The sequence below is a fragment of the Mustelus asterias genome, chromosome 2 (assembly GCF_964213995.1).
Source record: "Mustelus asterias chromosome 2, sMusAst1.hap1.1, whole genome shotgun sequence".
In the NCBI taxonomy this organism is placed as follows: Eukaryota; Metazoa; Chordata; class Chondrichthyes; order Carcharhiniformes; family Triakidae; genus Mustelus; species Mustelus asterias.
The window spans coordinates 7,764,279-7,779,317 of NC_135802.1; the positions used below are offsets into that span (position 1 = coordinate 7,764,279).

Sequence of the window (15,039 nt, forward strand, 5' to 3'; positions counted from 1 at the left end):
TGTCGGTACAGGCTCAATGGACTGAGAGGCCTCTTCTGTACTGTATGCTGCTATGATTCATATCACATTTGCTTCTTTTGCAAATCAGTTTAAATCTGTGCCCTCTCTTTCCTGATCCTTTTACGAGCGGGAACAGTTATTCCCTATCTACTCTGTCTAGCTGGGTATAGACACTGAGACATTGTTTCAACTGGCTGGGGAATCTAGAACAGACAATTTTCACAAAAGAGGCAATCATTTAGGACCGAGATGAGGAGAAATTTCTTCACTCAAAAGGGTTGAGAATTGTTGGAATTCTCTAATCCAGAGGGTTGTGGATGCACCATCACTGAATGTATTTAAGACTGAGATAGACAGACCTTTGATCATTTCAGGAATTAAGGAATATGGGGAGTGGGAGTTGAAATCCAGGGTCAGTCATGATCATACCGAATGGTGCAGCAGGCTTGATGGACCATATCATCTTCTCCTGCTATTTCTTATATTATGCTCTTATTCCAGATTTGATAACCACCCATCCGGTCAGTCTGCAGACATCATTTAATGGTCATATATATTGTATTTGTAGTCAACAGGCTACAACCTTCTTAGAAAGGTAAATCCAGAGAACTTGTGACTGCATGGTAAAAGGTGCAAGTTTTGAGGAAGCACAATCACTATTCGTCTGAAGGAAGCATTCACACTTACCACTGTGAAGATCAGTGCACCAACAGAAGCATACACAATCTGGAGAATCCGGTTCTGGATAAAAATGCACAGAATTCCGAAGAAAAAGAGCACAACCGCAGACACCAACATCACACCCATACAGGAAGTAAAGTCATACTTTGTCTGTGAAGAGGCAAGAAAATCCATTAGCAGGATAACAAATTAACCCTGTACAGACATCAGGACCAGATGGCAAGTTACAGATTCACAACCCGAACAGGCGTCGGAGTGTGGCGACTAGGGGAATTTCACAGTAACTTCATTGCGGTGTTAATGTAAGCCTTACTTGTGACTAATAAATAAACTTTAACAATAAAATCTAATGGGATTGGAAATAAAGCAATTAATGGAGTTAGCTAAATTTTGTTAGGATTATGTCTGCAATTCATTGGTTACGGTCTAGTCTTCTAATGTTAGCTCACAAACCTTTAGTTTGTCCTTTCAAAAGAATCAACTTCTTATCCCCACACACAAAATTTTTAACAGTTTCCAAGTAAACAAATCAAAATGATCAGTATAACTATAGAAGGCATTAAGAACAGAATTTCAAAGCTTAAGGTGGCTTAATGCATAACAGTGATGACATAAAGGGTGAGAATGCACAAAACATTAGTGCCAGAGGAACAGTGTTCAGAAAGAGGGCTGGAGGTGGAGGAGATCGAGGGGTGAGACCGCAGGGATTGAAATACGAGGATGATTAGAAATTGAAAGCACTGGAGGACAGGATGCTAATACAGGTCCTCATGCAAGGAAAGATGAGCAGGATAAGGTATGGGAAGCAGGTTTTGGATGAGTTGCTAACTAAAGATGGTGGTAGCCAGGAGAACAATGGAAATGTCCACTTTCTTGGTGACCAAGGCAGGGAGAAGCAGCACAAGGACTGAGGTGGCAGGCAATGTGACTGGGAGGAAGGATAGGTCAGCAAACTAAGCTTGGAAAGGGTAGGGTAGAGTTACTGTGCCAAAGGCCAAATTAAAGTTAACAACATTCTATTTCACTGTTGGTTTTAGTATCTCAAGCAGTCAGATAATTTACACAATTAGTTACGTGCTTCATTTCCTCCCCTCCCTTTTCAATTTTCTAAGTGCCCAGTTTAGAAGCTCGTGTGTGAACATATTTTCTGAAACGCTTACCTGCATAGAGAAAATGACAACAGTAAAGCAAACAGCTGCAGTGATGCCAACAGCCATCACTACAGAGTCCGTACTGTAGAAACTAGCAATCATTCCAGCCATGTACGACATACTCAGGGTCAGGATAGACTGCAGACAGAAAAGCAAAAACAAGTAATAAACTGTATATACACTGCTACCAGTTTGTATCAGACATATATACCTTTTGGATTAAATAGTGTCAGTCTCTCAATTTCTAGCTTTACTTTTATTTAACTACATCATAACTGAGCTATAGCATCCTCATCTGATTTGAACTAGATAGATAATTTTGCATGAATGATTGAGTTTTTTTTGTCCATGGACATAGAACTGCATAGATCATCGTTATCTATTAAGTATTGGCTTCAATTTTTTCTCCAGCTCTTGAAACGAGCAAAAACAAAACTTAAAAATCAACATACAAGTAGCTATATTGTAAAACATAACCTTGGATGGGAGACAAATTGGAAGAAAGACTTCTAGACAAAGTGTGTAGCATTTGTTTTTATAGGTAATGGTCTTATTTCAGCTCTCGTGGGAAGTGTCACTGAACAAATTGGTCTCAAATTGTCACTCGGATGCACTTTCTGGTATGTATGCCAGGTCAAATTAATTTAATTAATTTGCACAACTGCAATTTGTACTGCCACACAAAATTAGCATGCCACAATTCCTCACATTAATCTCTCTCAACTCAAAAGTCTTGGAAATATTTTTTCAACATTTACAACCAAGGCTGTCTCAGTGAAAACTTTCAACTGTAGAAATGTTGATGGAGAAGATCCTGAGGGACAGGATTTATGAGCATTCAGAGAAGTTTAGTATGCTCAAAAGTAGTCAGTACAGCTTTGTCAAAGGCAAATCGTGCCTTACGAGCCTGGTGGAGTTCTTTGAAAATGTGACTAAACACATTGACGAAGGAAAAGCAGTAGATGTGGTTTACATGGACTTCAGCAAGGCGTTCGATAAGGTCCCCCATGCAAGACTTCTCGAGAAAGTGAGAGGGCATGGGATCCAAGGGGTTGTTGCTTTGTGGATTCAGAACTGGCTTGCTTGCAGAAGGCAGAGTGGTTGTAGACGGGTCTTTTTCTGAATGGAGGTCAGTCACCAGTGGAGTGCCCCAGGGATCTGTTCTGGGACCCTTGCTGTTTGTCATTTTCATAAATGACCTGGATGAGAAAGTGGAGGGATGGGTTGGTAAGTTTGCCGACGACACAAAGGTTGGTGGTGTTGTGGATAGGTTGGAGGGATGTCAGAAGCTGCAGCGTGACATAGATAGGATGCAAGACTGGGCGGAGAAGTGGCAGATGGACTTCAACCCAGATAAATGTGTAGTGCTCCATTTTGGCAGGTCAAATGGGATGAAGGAGTATAATATCAAGGGTAAGACTCTTAGCAGTGTAGAGAATCAGAAGGACCTTGGGGTCCGGGTCCATAGGACTCGCAGGTAGAGGTGGTGGTTAAGAAGGCGTATGGTGTGCTGGCCTTCATCAATTGTGGGATTGAGTTTAGGAGTCGGGAGATAATGTTGCAGCTTTATAAGACCCTCGTCAGACCTCACTTAGAGTACTGTGCTCAGTTCTGGTCGCCTCATTACAGGAGGGATGTGGAAATGATTGAAAGGGTGCAGAGAAGATTTACAAGGATGTTGCCTGGATTGGTTGGCATGCCTTATGAGGATAGGCTGAGGGAGCTCGGTCTTTTCTCCTTGGAGAGACGAAGGATGAGAGGTGACCTGATAGAGGTGTACAAGATGTTGAGAGGTATAGATTGGGTGGATTCTTGGAGGCTTTTTCCCAGGGCTGAAATGGCTACTACGAGAGGACACAGGTTTAAGGTGCTGGGGAGTAGGTACAGAGGAGATGTCAGGGGTAAGTTTTTCACTCAGAGGGTGGTGGGTGAGTGGAATCGGCTGCCGTCAGTGGTGGTGGAGGCAAACTCGATAGGGTCTTTTAAGAGATTTCTGGATGAGTACATGGGACTGAATAGGATTGAGGGTTATAAGTAAGCCTATATATAAGCTAGGTAGGGACATGACCGGCGCAACTTGTGGGCCGAAGGGCCTGTTTGTGCTGTATTTTTTCTATGTTCTATGTTCTAAAAGCTGGCTACTCATAGGAGTCTTTGTTCATCTCTCCCTGCCCCCAGTATCACTAGCATCCTGATCTCCTCTTCAAAAGCAGCTGCCCAGTTCATAATCAAACCTATTACTGCACACAGTCCCTTATGCAACAATTAAGCATTGCTTTTCATTTTATTTATTCATGGGACATGGGTGTCGCTGGCTGGCCAGCATTTATTGCGCATCGTTAGTTGCCTTGAGGGCAGTTGAGGGTCAACCACATTGTTGTGGCTCTCGAGTCACATGTAGACCAGGCAAAGATGGCAGATTTCCTTCCCTAAAAGAAAGTGAACCAGATGGGTTTTTCCAACAATCGACAATGATTTCATGGTCACAGTAGATTCTTAATTCCAGATTTTTTTTACTGAATTCAAATTCCACCATCTGCCGTGGTGGGAATTGAACCCAGGTCCCCAGAATATTAGCTGAGTTTCTGGATTGATGGCCTAGTGGTATTATCACAAGACCATCACCTCCCCTCTGAACATTTGCCAGGAACCAGGAATAACAAAAATAATCAAACGATGCAGGAATTACGTGCCAAAGTCTGAATTTAATACATATTTTGAAACTGTTTAAATGTGTGCAAATCCATCTTTATCCTTTCAAAAGAATCAACCCTTTGTCCCACACATGAAGTTTTAAAAGAAAACAGTTTCCAGGTTTCCCATCATAGCTCCTTATGGTATTTTTACTAACAGCAATGTTATTTCTTCCATTACTTTGTTTGGATTAAAAATTATTTATTCCAAATCATCACTTGGTAGTATAGAACATAAATACTGCTGAAAAGAGAGGCACATTGCTGAGGCTTTTCCAGTAACTTTTAGAAAGTGCATCCAAGTGACAATTTGTTCAGTAACTCTTCCCACTAGAGCTGGAATAAGACCATTACCTATAAAAACAAATGCTACACACTTTGTCCAGAAATCTTCCTTGCAATTTGTCTTCCATCCAAGGTTATATTACAGCTACTTATATGTTGATTTTTAAGTTTTGTTTTTGCTCGTTTCAAGAGCTGGAGAAAAAGTTGAAACCAACACTTAATAGATAACGACGAGCAACAACTTTAGAACACAAGTCTGTGTCAGTTGTGACATATGATGCATTGACTAAATCACATTCAAATAGAAGGCTCTCATTTGAGTCACCACTCAACAAATATAGAACTGGTATTAGAACAGGTACAGGAAAGAACAAAAACAATACCAAAAACAAAGGAAATGAATTCCAATATTGTTGAACAGAGAGACATGTTGCCCATGTATTGGATTCATCAAGAATCCAAGATTCAACAAGAATACCAAATTTTAAACAAGCACAATAATTTAACAAGAGAAATTGTGATTGAGTAGCATTTGCTGAACAATGCTGATTGCGCTAATAGCTACACTTTAAATTAATTTAAAGATAACCAGTTGAGCTTTGTGGCTTGGCTCATTCAGCTATGTTTGCTAGAAGTGATGTACATTGATACACAGGGACTTTCCTCTGCAACAAAGGAATATGTTCAAGGCTTGTGCTTTTTTTAGAATTACCCAGGAAACTGGAGAACCGACAAGTTTCCAGTTGCTTTCTCCATGGCAACTCTTCAGCCAGAGTTAACTTGCTAACAATCAGCACCTTTTATCCTGTAGTATAAATGATCATTTGAAATTCTTTGCCCTTATGCGACTGAGATGCAAAACTTCAACAACACGTCTGCCTTTTCAGCAATATTAGAGTTCTGTCCTATCAAACGACAAAATGAACTCTGAAGAATATATGTAGCTTGCAGGTAATGGAGGAAGATTTTGAAATACGTACAGCAAACCCAAGATTATTTCCTCAAATAATAAAAGGATCACAGGATAGAAATTAACAGGAAAAGCTTTTTCATTCAAAGGATACATTTTTGCAATTCAAACAAAGTAATAGAGAAACTACACAAAATATGCAAAGTACTATGAACAGAGACTTAATGCATGGGATGAGCTTCCCATTGGCCTGATGACAAATCACATGCTGATCAAATTGGGATTAGTTTCTATCTTTATCCCTTCTCTTTTCCCTCCACCCACAACATCCAGGTTATACTGGTCTAGTTTACTTTGGAGTAAATGTTAATGAAAATGCTTACCAAAGCAATGAGGTTCCAGGGGTGCTTCCGTCTGATTTGTCCACAACAGCTGAGAGCAATAAGGGTAACAAAGAATACTCCATACGAGGCATAGTAGATCCAAGGAGTGCGTCTCACAAATCTCTTGGCATCAGAAACAAAGGTACAAACGCACACAAAAATGAAAGTCACCAGTAGCTGAACAGTCAAAACCATGTAGACCTGCAAGTGGCAAGAAAAATAATCAGTCCTGTGCATTATTACTGAGGAGATAGCAGTGTGTGTATAAATCAGCAAATACCCATAGTCAAGTTATACCTTCTGAGAAAAGTAGAAGCCAAAATTTCAACGGTGCTACTTCAGAAGCCTTGTTCAGTGCCTACAAGGCATCTAGAGTAATGTGCCGGGGAGGTGGTCATGATTTTGATTTGATTTATTATTGTCACATGTATTAGTATACAGTGAAAAGTTTTGTTCCTTGCGCGCTATACAGACAAAGCATATCGTACATGTGGGCAGCACGGTAGCACAGTGGTTAGCACCGCTGCTTCACAGCGCCAGGGACCCGGGTTCAATTACCGGCTTGGGTCACTGTCTGTGTGGAGTTTGCACGTTCTCCCTGTGTCTGCGTGGGTTTCCTCCAGGTGCTCCGGTTTCCTCCCACATTCTGAAGGAATGGTTAGGTGCATTGACCCGAATAGGCGCCGGACTGTGGCGACTAGGAGATTTTCACAGTAACTTCATTGCAGTGTAAGCCTTGTGACTAATAAATAAACTTTATACATAGAGCCGGAAAGGAGGATGCAGAATGTAGTGTAACAGTCATAGCTAGGGTGCAGAGAAAGATTAACTTAATGAGGCAAGTCACTTCAAAAGTCCGATAGCAGCAGGGAAGAAGCTGTTCTCGAGTCGGTTGGTACTTGACCTCAGACTTTTGTATCTTTTTCCCGACAGAGGAAGGTGGGAGAGAGAATGTCCGGGGTGCGTGGGGTCCTTGATTATGCTAGCTGCTTCTCCGAGGCAGCAGGAAGTGTAGACAAAATTAATGGATGGGAAGCTAGTTTGTGTGATGGACTGGGATTCATTCAATTCCCTTTGTAATTTGTTTTGCGGTCTTGGGCAGAGCAGGAGCCATACCAAGCTGTAGTACAACCAGAAAGAATGCTTTCTATGGTACATCTGTAAAAGTTGGTGAGAGTCATAGCAGACATGCCAAATTTCCTTAGCCTCCTGAGAAAGTAGAGGCGTGGTGGGTTTTATTAACTATAGTGTCGGCATGGGGGGGGGACCAGGACAGATTGTTGGTGATCTGGACACCTAGAAACTTGAAGCTCGACGATTTCCACTTCATCCCTGTTGATATAGACAGGGACTTGTCCTCCACTATGCTTCCTGAAATCGATGACTACCTCCTTTGTTTTGTTGACATTGAGGGAGAGATTATTGTCATTGAACCAGTTCACCAGATTCTCTCTTTCCTGTACTCCAACTCAATTTTTAAGTTTGCTGATGACACCACCATAGTGGGTCAGATCTCAAACAATGAGATGGAGGAGAATTTGACCACACAGTCAAAGGTATATAAAAGGAGTATAGTAAGGGGCTGAGGACACAGCCTTGTGGGGCACTGGTGTTGAGGATGATCGTGGAGGTGGTGGTGTTGCCTATCCTCACTGATTGTGGCCAGTGGGTTAGGAAGTCTAGGATCCAGTCGCAGAGGGAGGAGTCGAGCCCCAGGCCATGGAGTTTGGAGGTGAGTTTTGTAGGAATAATGGTGTTGAAGGCTAGCTGTAGTCAATAAATAGGAGTCTGGTGTTCCAGGTTTGAGTGCAGGGCCAGGGAGATGGCGTCTACTGTGGACCTGTTGCAGAGGTAGGCGAACTGTGATGGATCCAGACAATCTGGGAGGCCGGAATTGATTCGTGCCATGACTAACCTTTCAAAGTGCTTCATAATGATGGATGTCATAGCCACCAGACGATAGCCATTAAGGCACACTGCTTGACTTTTCTTTGGTACTGGGATGATGGTAGTGTTCTTGAAGCAGATAGGGACCTCAGGTTGGTGTAAAGAGAGGTTAGAGATGTCTGCGAATACCCCTGCCAGCTAGTCTGCACAGGATCTGAGTGCTCGTCTGGGTACCCCACTTGGGCCAGTTGCTTTCCGTGGGTTGACTTTTGAGACGGCTGCTCTTACGTCTGCAATGGTGACCTCGGATACAGGTTCATCCAAGGCTTCCAGGGTGGAGAGCATGCTCTCACTGACCTCTTGCTCAAAACGGGCAGAGAACGAATGCATTGAGCTCATCAGGGAGGGGGATTGGTGCCGACGATTTTACATGCCTTCATCTTGTATCCTGTTATGTCTTGCAGACCTTGCCATAGGCGGTGGGGGTCTGTGTGGCTGGCCTGGGACTCTAGCTTGGCCCAGTACTGTCTTTTGTCATCTCGAATGGATCTCCAAAGATCATATCTGGATTTCTTGTATAGGTCAGGGTCGCCCGAGTTGAACTCCTCAGACCTGGATTCAGCAAGTAGTGGATATCACTATTCATCCATGGTTTTCGGTTGGGAAACACACAGATTTGCTTTTTTGGCACAGTCTAGTTACTAATGAAGTCAGTTACTGTAGTGGCAACTCGGTCAGGTTGGCTGCTGAGTTTTTTAATATTGACCAGTCTACTGACTCGAAGCAGTCCCATTCGATTCCTCAGAACAACATTGCACGACTTTCTTTAAAGGATTCTCCCGTTTCAGTTTTTGCTTGTAAGCTTTTCCGAAGCAGTAGGAAGTGTAGACAGAGTCAATGGATGGGACGCTGGTTTGTGTGATGGACTGGGTTTCGTTCACAACCCTTTGTAGTTTCTTGCAGTCTTGGTCAGAGCAAGCGCCATACCAAGCTGTGATACATCTGGAAAGGATGCTTTCGATGGTGCATCTGTAAAAGTTGGTGAGACTGATAGCGAACATGCCAAGTGCAACTGCACCCGCAGTGCAGTTCGGGAGAGAATTCCATGATTTTGACCCAGTGACAGTGAAGGAACGCCGATATATTTCCAAGTCAGGATGGTGAAATATTGGAGAATATTGCTTAATGCTCGAGTATAACGGTTGCTCTATTTTACACATCTTTCTTACAATTATTCCAACTCAGAAGTTTTACCTTCCTAATAAATGCTCTGCGAATGTTCTTGTCTTCAAAGTTCGCTGCAGTGAATTCCTCATTGTCATAATAAGACGGTGGGACATCATCGTGATAACCAGGGCTTCCCAAAGCAACTACAACAAAGCAAATAAATTCCTTACCACCAGAAGCGAGATTCATAGCTTTCTGCATCACAATGCATCCAAATTGCACATTGAAAATATAGTCACAACAAAAGTTGCACATGCTATATGAACATAGTGACCAGAAAGTTGGAAAGAGTTAGAAATAGGATTGCTAAACAAACTTGCACTTAAATTGGTTTTAACTGTACACTTCCTCCTCTGCAGATATGCACCTGGTTATATTCTGAACCTTTTAATTTTGAAAATATAACTTGGTCCATATGCATAGTAAGCCTTTGTGCAAAACAGTTTTGCTTATGCCCTATATGGGTTTGGAAGGAAGACCTAGGCTAGATGTTTGGAGGCTTTTCTTTTCCTGGAGAATAATATACCTCAGCCACAGGTGAGGTGCCTGAAGATTGGAGGGTGGAAAATGTTATGCCTTTGTTTAAGGGGGGCTGCAGGGAAAAGCCTGGGAACTACAGACCAGTGAGCCTAAGATCTGTAATGGTAAGTTGTTAGAAGGTATTCTGAGAGAATGGATCTTCTGGCATGTAGAGGGGCAAGCATTGATTAGGGACAGTCAGCATGGCTTTGAGAGTGGAAAATCATGTCTCACAAATTTGATTGCATTTTTTGAAGACGTAACCAAGAAGCTAAATGAGGACAGTGCAGTTGATGTTGAATACATGGACTTTAGCAAGGCCTTTGACAAGGTACCGCATGGTAGATTGTTGCATAAGGTTAAATCTTTCAGGATCCAGGGTGAGATAGCTAATTGGATACAAAATTGGCTTGATGACAGAAGTCAGAGGGTGGTTTTAGAGGGTTGTTTTTCAAACTGGATGCCTATGACCAGAGGTGTGCTGGGTCCACTGTTATTTGTCATTTATATTAATGATTTGGATGAGAGTTTAGGAGGCATGGTTAGTAAGTTTGCAGATGACACCAAGGTTGGTGGCATAGTGGACAGCGAAGAAGGTTATCTCGGATTGCAACAGGATCTTGATCAATTGGGCCAGTGCACTGATGAATGGCAGTTGGAGTTTAATTTAGATAAATGCAAGGTGATGCATTTTGGTAGTTAGAACCAGGACAGGACTTATTCAGTTAATGGTAGGCGTTGGGGACAATTATAGAACAAAGATCATGGGGTACAGATTCATAGCTCCTTGAACGTGGAGTCACAGGTGGACAGGGTGGTGAAGACGACATTCGGCATGCATGGTTTCATTGGTCAGAACATTGAATATAGGAGTTGGGACATCTTGTTGAAGTTGTACAAGACATTGGTAAGGCCACACTTGGAATACTGTGCACAGTTCTGACCACTCTATTATAGAAAGGATATTAAAACTAGAAAGAGTGCAGAAAAGATTTACTAGGATGCTACTGGGACTTGGTTTGAGTTATAAGGAGAGGCTGGATAGACTGGGACTTTTCTCCCTGGAGCATAGGAGGCTTGTTGGGCTGATCTTATAGTGGTCTACAAAATAATGAGGGGCATAGATAGTCAACATCTTTTCCTAAAGATAAGGGAGTTTAAAACTAGAGAGCATAGGTTTAAGGTGAGAGAAGAGAGTTACAAAAGATTCCTGAAGGGCATTTTTTCCCCCCCACAGAGGGTGGTGAGTGTCTGGAACGAGCTGCCAGAGGCAGTGGTAGAGGTGGGTACAATTTTGTCTTTTAAAAAGCATTTAGACAGTTACATGGGTAAGATGGGTTTAGAGGGATATGGGCCAAACAATTCAGACTAGCTTAGTGGTTAAAAAAAAGGGGCGGCATGGACAAGTTGGGCCGAAGGGCCTGTTTCCATGCTGTAAACCTGACTGACCTGTGGAACAAGTCACCAGTTGAAGTGATTCATTGATTCCTCTGTAAAACTGTTATGTTTAAAACTGGTGTGAATCCTTTAAATTTTGTAAATTATTTGTTTAGCGCAATTATCCCACTTTCTATCCTTTTCATAATGGCAAAGACCTCAAGTTACACTTACTTTAAATTCTGGAGTGGCCTGCCCATTTTAGAGGATGTTTAAGAGTCAACCATTGAATACTTGGAAGAATAAAAGTTTGCAATGCTGTGCTGAAGTCACATGTCGGTCAAACCAGGTAAGGGTGGCAGATTTCTTAACATCATTAAAAGGATATTAGTAAACCAGATGGATTTTTACAACAACCGGTTCATAGTCACCATTACTGAGAATAGCTTAAAATTACACATTTATTAATTGAATTTAAATTCCACCAGCTGCCAAAGGGGGATTTGAACATTAGCTTGGGACTCGGAATAGTCCAATGATATCACCATTAAACCACTGTCTTCACTTCTACATGATGTGGAGATGACGGCGTTGGACTTGGGTAAGCACAGTAAGTCCTACAACATCAGGTTAAAGTCCAACAGGTTTATTTGGAGCGCTGCCCCTTCATCAGGTGAGTGGGAGCTGTGTTCACAAACAGGGCATAGACACAAACTCAATTTACAATTTGAGTTTGTGTCTATATATGCCCTGTTTGTGAACACACCTCACTTCTACATACCAGATTTGTTTGAAGATCAGATCCATCACTCCAAGAGATCTTGATCTTAACCACAAAAAGAGAAAGAAAACTTCGAAAAATACTTTTCACTCTGTTGGATGTCACATATTTAGAGTTGAGTTACAGGACTGCCCATTGTTCCAACTGACTTGTCTCTTAAAATTGATTATTGATAGACAAGGACTGATATAGTGCTTTAAGGTCAAGGCACCTATATTGGATAACACGACATCTCATTTAACCGTATGCCTCCTGCTTGCTAAATCCAGAAATCCAAGTACAGCTGAACTCATTGTTTTTCTCATCTGGGAATGATTCTGCACAAAGGAAATATTAGGGAGCTATTTATCCCATCATGTCAGTGCTAACACTTTACAAGAACTATCCAATTACTTCCATTCTCTTATTCTTTCCCCACAAGCTTTCATCCTTCCAAGAATTTAAAACCAATTGCCTTTTGAAAATTATTGAACCTGTTTTCACATCTTTTTCAGGTAATGCATTTATCATAACCCGTTTCATGAAAACAACATTATCCTCTTTTTTTTAAACTATTTTATCTGGCTCCTCTGGCTACTACCACTAGAAGCACTAGAAGCTACTCCACATCATTACTACCACTAGAAGCAGTTTCTGCTTAATTCTGCCAAAGTGAACATAAACTTTTGAATACCTCCACTAAATTTCTCCTATTCCTACATAACTAAAGTCCATCATCTCTGGCACTTCACTCCACCCTGCCAAGTCTCTACCATCTTTCCTGAAGTGTGCTGTTCAAAATGGAACACAATACTGCAGCTGAGACTTGCTTGCATTTCTACCCTATGCCTCTATTTGTAAAGTCAAGAATGTTGCATGCTTTTCAACAGCCTCATCAACTTGCCCTGCCACCTTCAAAGATTTCTCACTATCTCTGCACCTATGGGACACCATTTGTCTTTAACAAATCCATGTCATTTATCAATCCCTGCCTTTCCAAGTGACAAGTAATGTTGTCACAGACTATAGACTCTGAAATTGTCCTTACCATTGGCGTTAGATTGACTGATAGTTGTAGTTGCCAGGTTTATCAATAATCCATTATTTGAACTGGAGCAACAGCAATGTTTGCAACCCTCAGTCCTGTAACCAAAGAGCAATGAAAAATTGTGGGCTACAAGTTTCTACAAACATGATGCTCTATAACCTACCCCAACTGGACATACCTTCCTCTTTTTCCATATTTAACCAATCTACTTTTTTCTACCACCTCCTCCTTTACCGTGACAGTGGCAGATTCCCTTGTCTTGCAAAAACAGTTACTCATTTAGTAACTTAGCTACAGCCTCTGCCTCCAAATCTCATGTTACATATTGAGCCCCACTCTGCCTTTGACTAAGTTTTATGTTTTTATGCCAAACTGGCAATATCTTGAAATTAGCCATCAACACTTTGCATTGAAAACTAGAGGTTGTGCAACTGGATTCAAAATTTCAGTTCACTGCAAAGAATCCCAGGAAAGAAAAAGGGAGAGAAAAGAAGGGATAAAACATGTAAAGCATTTAAGAATCACCTTACCATTTGAATGCATCATTGGAGGTGGAGGCATGGGTGGCTGCTGAAATGGTCCCTGTGGAAATGCCTGTGGTGGTTCTCCGTACGATCCTTGTGGAAAGCCAGGCTGCCCATAAGCAGATTGGGGGAAAGCTGGCTGTGCGTACCCAGCTGGTGGAAACCCTGGCTGCCCAAAAGCAGCTGGTGGATAAGGGGGCTGCCCATAGGCAGCCTGCGGAAAAGGGGGCTGTGCATAAGGTGGAGGCTGCTGTGGATAATGGTCGTTTCCATAAGACATCTCATTACGTGGAAAAGGAGGCTGCTGTGGATCCCCTGAGACCAGGTATGCCTTCTCCTGCGACATTATCAACGGCACAGATCCTTATTCTTGACCTAAGAAGAAGTGAAAAACGATGTTTTTAATAAACAGAAATAAAAGATAAAACAAAAAAAATTGTGTTATTGCCTTGGGACACCTCAGACATTGGATAGAAATGAAGGGAGCTATTGAAGCTTGTACATCAAATGATGTGTGTATGGGGTATCACAATCATCCTTGTTTTTGAAGTTCATTGTTAACAATCAGTGACTAGACAAAAAGATTTTACCCCCATTAAGTGGGTAGAATTTCAGTTGGAGTGAAATCACATGCAAAGTACCTTCACTCTATCCCAGATATAAAATGCAAAGGATTCAGAAACAATTTTCATTTTATAGCAATAAGGATTTAGTTTTTCCAAAAATACACTTCACAAATATGTAGAAATACATTAAACTTTTCAACATGAAAATTACTGTAATTTTCATAAAACTCGACTTATCTCCATACAGTATGATCTATTCTCAATGTATTGAGTCATAATTCTTTTGATATTTTCAATACACATTCCAGGTCAGGCATACAGCCTGGAGGCAAAACATTTCAAAATGACAAAATTACAAACCAGTGCAATAGAATTCAACTTTCCTTTACACAACATGTTTCTCTTGAGCTGCCTCAGTGCAATACCAATACTTATGTACTCCCAGTCACTGTTGGGTATACATCCTGAGAGATTCCAGCCCCTTGGAGTACTGTAGCTGAAAATCTTAGACAGCAACCTTTCCTCCACTGTGTGCCCCGCGAACTTGACACACTTGGTTCCCAACTCCAAATCATCTATGTAAATTGTAAACAATTGCAGTCCCAACATCCCTGAGGCACACCACCAGTCGCCAACCAGAAATACACTCATTTATCCCCACTCTTTGCTTTCTGTTAGTTAACCAATCCTCTATCCATGCTAATAACCCGTATTACACCATTCTTCCAGCCACACATTCATCTGATCTATTCTCCTATTCTGGCGCTTGCTAGTATGAAACACTGGGATTAATCCTGAGATTACTACCTTTTGAAGTACTGTCTTTCAATTTATTTCCTAGCTCCCTCTCCTCTGCTACGGTGGTTTTATTTTAAACCATGGTGACCTGGGTCACAAATGCAAGCTGTTGGAGAGTTTCAAAAAAGAGCCCAATGTTAGCACACAGACCAATCAGAAATTCTTTTATGTTTAAACAAACCAAATATCCACCTATGCCACTGTCACTGTACTGCTGCAGCCATCATCCA

The 15,039-nt window shown here is 41.6% G+C and overlaps 1 protein-coding gene across 3 annotated transcripts in view; it reads right to left on the reverse strand.

Annotated features, from left to right (window-relative positions):
* LOC144504900 (protein lifeguard 1-like) overlaps positions 1-15,039 on the reverse strand; it is a 63,021-nt gene that overhangs the window by 10,582 nt on the left and 37,400 nt on the right. For all 3 annotated transcript variants that reach the window (XR_013499714.1, XR_013499711.1, XM_078230652.1), the window contains exons 2-6: positions 13,452-13,820; positions 9,245-9,360; positions 6,104-6,304; positions 1,842-1,970; positions 688-831 (exon numbers count right to left, since the gene is read on the reverse strand). Coding sequence is in view for 1 of the 3 variants with exons in the window: in XM_078230652.1 (XP_078086778.1) it covers positions 688-831; positions 1,842-1,970; positions 6,104-6,304; positions 9,245-9,360; positions 13,452-13,791 (930 nt within the window). In the remaining 2 variants the exon portion in view is untranslated. The remainder of the gene's footprint in view (positions 1-687; positions 832-1,841; positions 1,971-6,103; positions 6,305-9,244; positions 9,361-13,451; positions 13,821-15,039) is intronic.